Below are 9,673 nucleotides of genomic sequence, written 5' to 3'. Positions count from 1 at the left end.
AATGTCTTATTTTTAATTTTTTTGTAGTCTATCTGATCTCCCTACTTCTATTTTGTAATTTCTTGTTCTCTATCTCTTTGAAGATCTAAAACATAACATTTTAAAATCATTCCATGTTTCTATTTTTTGTGTTTATTATGAGTGAATCCATCTGACTGATAATTTCGTTAAAAAATGTTTTAGAGGTAGTTTTCTTAATGGTAAATTTATATTCAGGTTGATAGGCTGATCTTGGGTGGTATTAGTCTTTGTTGCGTCTTTAGCTTGTTTTCTCTCTGTGATCCTTCCTCTCTCTAAGTTTTGCAGTTGCCTCCACTCAGCCCCCAGGGAGACCCACCACCCAAGGCCCTAATCCGGTCCTACACTGGAGGGAGAGCCCCAGCACAGAGTGATGGGGCCACTTTAGATCTAGTTACTGAGCCAAACGTCCTGTTGCTGGGCTTGCTCCACGTCCTCCTGTCTTCTGCAGGGACTCAGCTGTATAGTCACAGCTTCAAGCAAAGGTCAGAGCTGTTTCAGCTTGTTTCGCAGTCGGCGCTGGCCCATGTAGCCTTTGGTCTTACAATGTGATGCTGGCCCTGCTGCCCCACCACAGGTTGGCCAAGACCTCCTTTTTGATGTCAGCCTGAACACTGCTGGGTCAGGTCAGTGGGTCAGCGGAAAGCTGGGTGGGGTGGCGGCCTGCACTCCAGCAAACGAGGATGCCCCACAGGGCATTGTTCCCTCGACGCACTCTGCTCTTTCTGTTACTTCAAATCACCTTTTTGTCTTCTTCATCTTTCAGCTTCCTTCTACCTTTGTTCATATTCTTTTTACCTCTAACTAAAGGTAGATGTGGTTTGTATTTTAATTTAAGGTAAAATGAATTTGTAACTTTTTGAGAAGTCTTTTATTTTCCCCCTTAAATTTTAACTATTACTTCATCATCCTGCCTCATGTCTTCTCATTGAATTCTATCTTTAAAAAATTCAATACCTAAGTCTGAGCAAAGCGTTGATCGTGACATTCTCCTGAATAACCTCCTCCCAAAGCTCCCAGATTTCAGTAAATCTGAAACCAGAAAAGCCGGGGTCCGTGCTGCCTGTCACCTACCAGACCCAATAAGCATGGACAGCGGTTGCATCTTTATGGGCGCTTCATTCAGATGGTCGGTGATCTGAGAAGACAGCGGGTTTGTACCCTAACAGGCTGTCTTAAATTCCATTGTAAACGGGCCCTTTTTATAAGGAAAAGAAAAGTGCAGGTAAGGGGTTTGGAATTCAGGGAAAAGGTTAATCAGATAAAAGCTGCAGCATTTCTTCATCTGTGTCCTGGGCGGTGGCCACCTCATCCTGGAGTGCAATGGCTCAGAGACCACCTTGATTGCCTGCAGGCCTCCTGAGGCACACAGGCGGACCTGCTTCTGGTCCCCTGGAGTCAAGGTGGGTCATACCTCCAGTTCCTGAAACAACAGCTTTTCATGTACATTAATTACTCAGCTTACTACTTGTTCCCTGAAACTAAAATTTTCCAACATTTGAGTCCCCCATCAAATCTAAATGGTTCACCCCAGGTCTGGAGCAAGAGTATAACTAGAGGCCTACATATTCTACTTAAATATCTAAAAATTCCAAACTAAACCAAACTACTACAAATATGTCTTCGTGAGGACACGGAATGCCAAGCTCAAGTTCAGAATTCTCAGACCCCTGAGTTCCACACTAGAACAGGGGGACAGGAGAAAGATTGGCAGCTCACAGCCCACCCCATTCCTCTCCCTGATCATTCTCAAATGTGGAGGGTTCTCATAATACACAGGTGGATACCCAGACTCTCCACACCTTTCTCTAGTAACCAGTCAATCGTCCCTTGGCCACCTTTAGGGCCCAGGGGTGCTCGTTCTAGGTGTCCAGCCTAGGGAGCTTAGGTAGGTGAGAAAGTCCTAGGAGGCTGCAAGTGTTTGGCCAGGAAATTCTGGGAGCTTGGCTAGGAGAGCAAGGGGAGAGGCTCCCTGTGTGGGCTCCTCCTTCAGCTCCCTGGACACCTTTTGAGGGTGGGAGCAGCAGTGAAGGTCTGACTGCACAAGGATTAGAGCAGTGGTGGTCTCTACCACTGTGTGTATGCCCTAATACTTTAGGACACCAGTCATTGGATTAAAGCCTACCCTAATCCAGTTTAGACTTATTTTTATTTTGCTTAATTACGTCTGCAGACCCTATTTTCAAAGGTCCCATTCTGAGAACCCGAGTGGATGTGAATTTTGGAGACAAGAGGGTGACTAGTAAACTGTGGAAGGGTCCTCATCAACAATTGCATTTAGCATTTCTTATGACATGTCTTAATCCCAAACCCCTCCAGGACAGGCTGTCATTTCACCACCTCATTGCACATTTCAATCTTTTGCTTCCAGCTATTAGGGATACAGTAACCTGACTGGTAAATTATCTCATTGACTCTAAAAAAAAAACCCACCCCTATTTTGTACCATTTCTGTGGTAAATACTCCTACCATGGCTAATTGTAGAGGACCAATGTAAATTCATTAACCTAGTGTAGGGATGAGATGTGTGTACATAGCCCTCCTCAGCCAGTGTATGCTAGCTCAGGTCCCCTTCACCCTCAATAGTTCCTACTGAAAGCTCTAAGACCTTTGCCACACCTTTTTCAAAAAACACTGGACACCCATGGCAAGACCAAATGGTCTTCACGGTTTCCTGGGGCATGCTCATTACCTGGGAGGTGAGTAGACAAGGGTTTCTACAACTTCCTAAATGTCAGACAGAATAGCAAGTTTAAGCTATCTCAAAAGGTTACATACTGTTCAATTCCATTTATGTAATACTTTTCAAATGACGGAATTACAGAAATGAAGAACTAGTGCTTAGGGACCAGGTACAAGCAGGTGGCAGGGAACCATAAGGGAGTTTCTTAGTAGTGACTAACAGTTCTTTACCTTAAGTGTGGTTACCTAAATCTATGCAGGAGGTAAAACTGCAGCGAACTATACACATTTAAGTACATACTAAGGCCTGTTGTCTTGTGCAGGAGACTAAATAACCCCATGAAGGTATCAGGTCTAACTATTGGAACCACATTTTACCTTATACATGGTAAAAATAACTTCAGCCCTGGCTGGTGTAGCTCAGTGGCTTGAGTGCCGGCCTGTGGACAAAAGGTCACTGGTTGATTCCCAGTCAGGGCACATGCATGGGCTGCACCCTAGGTCCCCTGTTGTGGGAATGCAAGAGGCAACCGATCTATAGATCTCCCCCTTTCCCTCTCTAAAAGTAAATAAAATCTTAAAAAAAAAAAAAGGAAAAAACTTTGTGTATATGACTTAAGAATCTTGAGTTGGGATCATTCTGGATCATTTGGGTAAACTCTAAATGCAATAACAAGCATCTTTATAAGAGGCAAAGGGAATTTTCACAAAGAAAAGGCAGATTGGAATGATGTAGCCAACAAGCCAAGGAATGCGAGCAGCCTCCAAAAGCTGGACGAGGCAAGGAACAGATTCACCTAGAGCCTCTGCAGTGTCCTGTAGACACCTTGATTTCAGTCCAGTGGCAAGATTTCGGATTGCTGGTCCCCATAACTATGAGAAAATAAATTTTTAAGGCATCAAGTCTGTGGTAATGTTATAGTGGCCACGTAAACCTAAAATGTTATTAACATACTATCAACTTCCAGATTTTCATATTGTGCTGCAAAGCAATGCAGATTATGGGGTAGCAATGATAGTCTCTAATTTTATGACCCAGCCACATCCAGCACAAATGAAAATGGCCTTCTGTGGTTCTCACTCTGAAGTCTACAGTGGAAAGGGCAACCAGCCTTGCTCTGCAGCCCATAGGTCAGGGAGCCGTCTCTACTGAGGACTCAGGTTGGGCACAATTATCACCTCACAGATGTTTACAAAAAGCCTGTAAGGGTATTAATCCAGTTACAGAATAAGGAAACTGAGACTCAAGAGAAATTAATAATTTCCCTAGAATTTTACAAATTAGAACTCAAATGACCTGAGGCCAAGGCATTTGAAATAATCATTTTGCAGAAGGTCTTTGAAGGCCAGAGTTAGAAGGACTGAATAGAGAAAGAAGCTGGTTTCAAATGCTGGACAGAGGATACTTTTTTTTTTTTATACATTGAATATACTGAATGAGCCCTTGTAATAAATCATAAAATAGCTATGTCATTCTCTCCTTAATTTCTTTTTGGTTATCTATACATTGCAAATCAATTAAATATTAAGAAAAAACTAATGTCTAACATTAGGTAAGAAATTTAATCTCTCCATTGAATGGGTTCACAGAATAAAATGTGAAATTTAAGTATATCATAAGAAAATTCTTTGAAAAATGTAAGAGAAAAATATTAAATTAACAACGAGGAAATGCATATTCAAAGGAAAGTTTATTAAGATTCACATTATGATAAAATTCAAATACCCTTTTCTTGTTTGAGTACAGCTTTTGCATTCTTTTCTACTTAACTATCCTGACACTTTTTTTCTAGGCCTTTCTACTACTCCCTCTCCCACCCCTTTCCTGTTTATGGTTACATCGACAGATTCACTCGCTCACAAGTTAGAAATACCATTAAAACTTTTAATACACCCTTTAACTTTACCAGCATGTAGATAATATTTGCAGTCTTCTTTCTCCCTTATCCCCAAGTATACTATTAGCTGACAATCTTTTGGCATAAAACTATGGCATTTTATGTTCCAGTTTTCCTTTTTGGTTTTTGGTGTGGGAAAAATATATTTTATGTGTTTACACTCACCCTGGGTTGCTAAAATGTATCCTCCAATAATTCTTTCAAAGAGGGCACACGAGAAATAAATTTTCTGAATTCTTCAATGTCAAAAAATATCTTTGTTTTACCCTCAAAAACAAATGCTAATTTGGCTGGATATAGGATTCTAGGGTTAAAGCCTTTTGCCTCAAGAACTCTTATGATACTGCCCCATTGACTTCTAGCATCCAGAGTATCCAGTGATAAGTCTGCTGTCAATCTGATTCTTATTCCTCTGTAGGTTATCTCTTTTTTCTCTCTGGAAGCATTTAGGATTTTTTCCTTATCATTGCAATTCCCAAATTTCACTAAGATGTGTCTAGGGGTCAATCTCTTTTCATCAATTTTACTGGGTATTCGATAGGCACTGACAATCTCAAGACCTGAATCTTCATTTACTTCTGCAAAGTTTTCTTCAATTACTTCCTTAACTATTTCCTCTGCTCCATTCTCTTTATTATCTTTTTCTGGAATTCCTATCAAACGGATGTTTAAGCTTCTGGATCTGTCCTCTATGTCTCTTATTCTCTCTTTAATGACTATCTGCTTAGCAATTTGCATTATATCCTTAGAGAATTCATCAATTCGATCTTCTAGATTGTTCATTCTCTCTTCAAGTATGTCTATTCTGCCCCTCAGAGTACCTACTTCGATTTTTGTTCCCAAGACTGATATTTTTTTATCTCCAGGATGGTAATTTCTAATATTTCCAATGTCCTCTTTTATCTCTCTGAAGTTATTAATTACACTTCTTCTAAAGTTTTCTTCTGTTTCTTGTATTAAGTCTGTTTCTTTAGATGTTAGCTCAAGTTTCACCACTTTTTTCTTCTCAGAATCAAAAACCAAAGAACTACAGTCAATTTCTTTAAGTTTATGTGAATCCTCTTTTTCCTCAGTCTGGGAGGTAGTCTTTATCTTTTCTAATTCAAAGTCCTTTCCTTCCTCCCATATCAAGAACACTCCCAATTCCCACTCTGAGTCTTCTTCCTCTTCTTTCTCAGAGTCTTTGACCTCTTTAGGTAAAATATTCTCCAACTTATCAATGGTTATTTCAACTCCATGCTTTGTATTTGCCACCACACTATGAGACTGAAAGGTTGAATGCTGTTCCTTACCTAACACTGAGGCCTCTTCCTCCTCCTCCAGGCCTGAGGCCCTTTCTTCCTCATCCACCTCTGAAGCCTCTTCTTCCTCCTCTAGCTCTGAGGTCTCTTCTCCTTCCTCCAACTCAGAAGCCTCTTGCTCCAGCCCTGAGGTCTCTTCTCCCTCATCCAACTCTGAAGCTTCCTCTTCATCCAGCCCTGAAGCCTCCTCTTCATCCAGCCCTGAAGCCTCTTCTTCCCCTAACTCAGAAGCCTCTTGCTCCAGCCCTGAGGTCTCTTCTCCCTCATCCAACTCTGAAGCTTCCTCTTCATCCAGCCCTGAAGCCTCCTCTTCATCCAGCCCTGAAGCCTCTTCTTCCCCTAACTCAGAAGCCTCTTGCTCCAGCCCTGAGGTCTCTTCTCCCTCCTCCAACTCTGAAGCCTCTAGCTTGTTAGTCTCTGAGTTTTTTACCTCTTCTGGCTCAGCAACCTTTACCTCTTTAATAAATAGAAAGCTCAAGCCATCACTGGTTACTCCCCCAGCTCCAGGCTTTGAGACTGTCAGAGTTTCATCCTGAAAGTTAAAAAAAAGAAAGTCATTAAATTATGTGTCTTCTAAAAGGAGAAAGGCTTTCATTCTGTAAATGTAATAAGACTAACACTTTGACAATTAGCAAATATCTAGAAAATTGTTCAAATGATTTGTTCTTAAAGGCTTTTTGGGTCCACAAACAAGCCAAGTTTCCCCTACCATCATCCCATCACAACTGTAATTTCTTGTGTAGTACTTGCAACAGATTTCCATGAGGTTATCTATACTGTGTTCCTTTTATATTCCCAACTCTTAGTGTTTTATGCACAACTGACCCTCAATAATGACTTGTATTAGTGAATATCTGGTTATCATATGCAGGGATGGTAAAGCGACCTTATTATCTAACTTTGGAAAGATTACAAAGCAAAAACAAACAAAACACACATATTTAACCTTTCCCCCAAAGACAAGCAAAGAAAGATTTTTAAAGATCCCACTTGGCAGTTCAAACTAGCCATTTTAATTAAAACGAAAACATGTTTTGGTTAGAGTACAGGCTCAATTCAAGTCTGAGTTTTTTCAAATCCAGTTGCCACATTTGCTACCAGTACCTCAATTTCTCTTCTAAAACAGGACATGATCATAGCACTACCTCAGTTTGTTGTGAGGGTTAAAAAAGGCAATCTAGATTCTGAATTTAAGACAATATCTATGATGTAAATGGTGGATCAATATTCCTTAAAACCCTCTCCTTGATCCTGAGTTTTTCACTTACTGCTCCATTTGTCAAGAAACTTTCCCCTGTTTGTGGCTGGTTAATCACTATCTGTTCCTCAACATTCCCATCTCCAGAACAGGTTAAGATATATCTGTTTAAATTTCTGGGGAACAGCTAATTTCTGAGATTGAATGTTTATTCTTAAATATTGGTTTAATAATATAGACCTTTGGAGGTACAAATAAATGGAAGGACATTTGATGTTCATAAATTGGAAGAGTATTATTAAAATAGCTATACTAACCAGAGCAAGCTACAGATTCAATGCAATTTCTTTCAAAATTCCAGTGGCATCTTTTACAGAAATAGAACAAGTGATTCTAAAATTCATAGGAAACAAACAAAATCCCTCTAATATTCAAAGCAATCTTGAGAAAAAGAACAAAGCTGGAGGCATCAAACATCCTGATTTCAAAATATATTACAAAGCTATAGTAAACACAACAGTATGTTGACATAAAAACAGACACAGAATAATAAAACAAAAATTAACTCATGCATACATGGCCAAGTAATTTATGAAACTAGCCAAGAATCTACAATGGGCAAAGGGTAGTCTTTAATAAGTGGTGTGAGAAAAACTAGGTAGTCACATGCAAAAAAGTGAAATTGGACCACTACTTACACCGCACACAACCTCAACTGAAATAAAATGTATGAAGAGAATCTCTACAGGATACCTTTTAGGATTGAAATTAATAAGCTAATGTGTTTTTAATGAATCAAGTATTTGGAAACATACTCCAATGATATAAGAAACAAAAATCTTTATACACTGGAATGGATAAAAGTTAGATATTTACATTAATCAATGACTTGATAGGCTTTAGTAATATAGTCTTATTTGTAGTTCCCTAATTACTATTGAATAGAACTTATCAGGACTACTTTATACATTAAAAATTGAACCTAATTATTTACAATTGATATTTTTGTTCTTATTCCCATTTCACTAGGGCTTTTAGTTGAATTCATTCAATTTTGTTTTTGCCTTTTAATTATTTAAGTTATTTTTCTAGCTTTATCTTTAAATATTTAACATATACATTAATTTTTTTTATCAATGTCTAGAAAACGTACAGTCTCTTCTCAAGCAACTCTTAACTGTTACTTCTCCTAAGTTCCAACACTACTCTTAAAAAAATAAAGCTTTTTAATCATTAGTTTTAATGTCATGCTTTTACTTTCAAGGATTTCTTAAAAACTGGTTTGAAGATCAACTATTACATATATTCTATACATAAGCTCTATAGAGTTGTATGCTTACCACTTTTTTTTGAATCCCATATCTTTTTCCTCCTTTCTTCACTTTTTCATTTTCTGGCAGTACACCTTTCAGTAATTCTTTCATAAAAGAGTTTTGGCTGATAAATTTGTTGAGGCTTTGCATGTCTGAAAAAGTCCTCATTTTATCATCACATTTAAATGCTAATTGCACTTGGCACAAAATTTCAGGTTCAAAATCATTTTCCCTCAGAATGTGGAAGACATTACTCCATTGCTTACTAATGTCCAGTGTTGCTGATGAAAAGTCTGCTGTCAGGGTAAGTATTTCTCCATCTTCTTTGGAGGCTTTTAGAATTTTCTCTTTATTTTTGAAGCTCTGAGGGATGTTTTCCTCTCTCATTTCTTTGAGTAGTACATCCTGTCCATGCTCTTGGCCCTGTCCTGTAACTTCTATGTGAGTACTGCAATTTCTACCTGTGCCATCTATGTTATCTATGGCTTCTTCCACACTTTCCATGACTTTGTGATTTTGTGATTCATTCTGGGACAATTCGTTACCTTGGTTAGTATTGTACTCTTTAGCTTTGTCTAATTTGCTACTCAGTTGAATTATTTCTTTTCTTTTCAATGTCAAATTTTCAGTATCTTCAACATAGTTTTCTCCTATTTTTCCTACCAATCCTGCTTTTATTGAGGCCATATCTCTTCTATGTTGCCACTCATTGCTGATACCAGAGTTCCCTGTATTCATTATTTCAGGTATTGTACGTTTTACTCCTAAAATTTCTTTTAGGTCATTTTTAAGAGATTCCCTTATGTCTTCAACCATTAAGTCCAGATTTTCCATCAAGACTTTAAACTTCTTCATAGTAACTGTTGATATGTCTTTGTATTTTAAATCCAGTATCTGAGCCACCTCAGTTTCTATCAACTGAATTATTTCCATGTAGAAGCTATTTTCTTGTTTCTTTGCAAGCATAGGGATATTTGATTGTACACTGGACATGGTGAATGTTGTCAAAATCCAACAATTTTTTTCTTTCCCCGAAGGATAATTTTGGTTCTTGCAGACCTCTGTACTCCACCAAACTCAAAAATCTTTTTAAAAAGTCATCTGAAATATAAAAAAATAGTTGTTTACTGAAAAATTATTTTTATCTTGAGAAAGGTAAGCAGGTTACTAAGTAAACATAAGTGTACTCCATAACAATTTAATAAGACAGCCATTAATGAGATGGGTATATGAACACTAAAGCAAAAGAAAAAAAATCAGAA

At 38.3% G+C, this 9,673-nt stretch overlaps 1 protein-coding gene across 1 annotated transcript; it reads right to left on the bottom strand.

Annotated features, from left to right (window-relative positions):
- Positions 1–4,773: 4,773 nt before the first annotated feature.
- On the bottom strand, positions 4,774–9,404 carry L1TD1 (LINE1 type transposase domain containing 1). The gene is made up of 3 exons (XM_090268275.1): positions 8,439–9,404; positions 6,061–6,432; positions 4,774–5,910 (listed from the first exon to the last, which is right to left on the bottom strand). Exons 1-3 carry the CDS (start codon positions 9,402–9,404, stop codon positions 4,774–4,776), a joined length of 2,475 nt encoding a protein of 824 aa, XP_090124401.1.
- Between the last annotated feature and the right edge of the window lie 269 nt (positions 9,405–9,673).

Source organism: Furipterus horrens, unplaced genomic scaffold (assembly GCF_987537825.1).
Source record: "Furipterus horrens unplaced genomic scaffold, mFurHor1.1.pri manual_scaffold_3, whole genome shotgun sequence".
Classification (NCBI taxonomy): domain Eukaryota; kingdom Metazoa; phylum Chordata; class Mammalia; order Chiroptera; family Furipteridae; genus Furipterus; species Furipterus horrens.
This window is presented reverse-complemented; position numbering and strand designations above follow the sequence as displayed.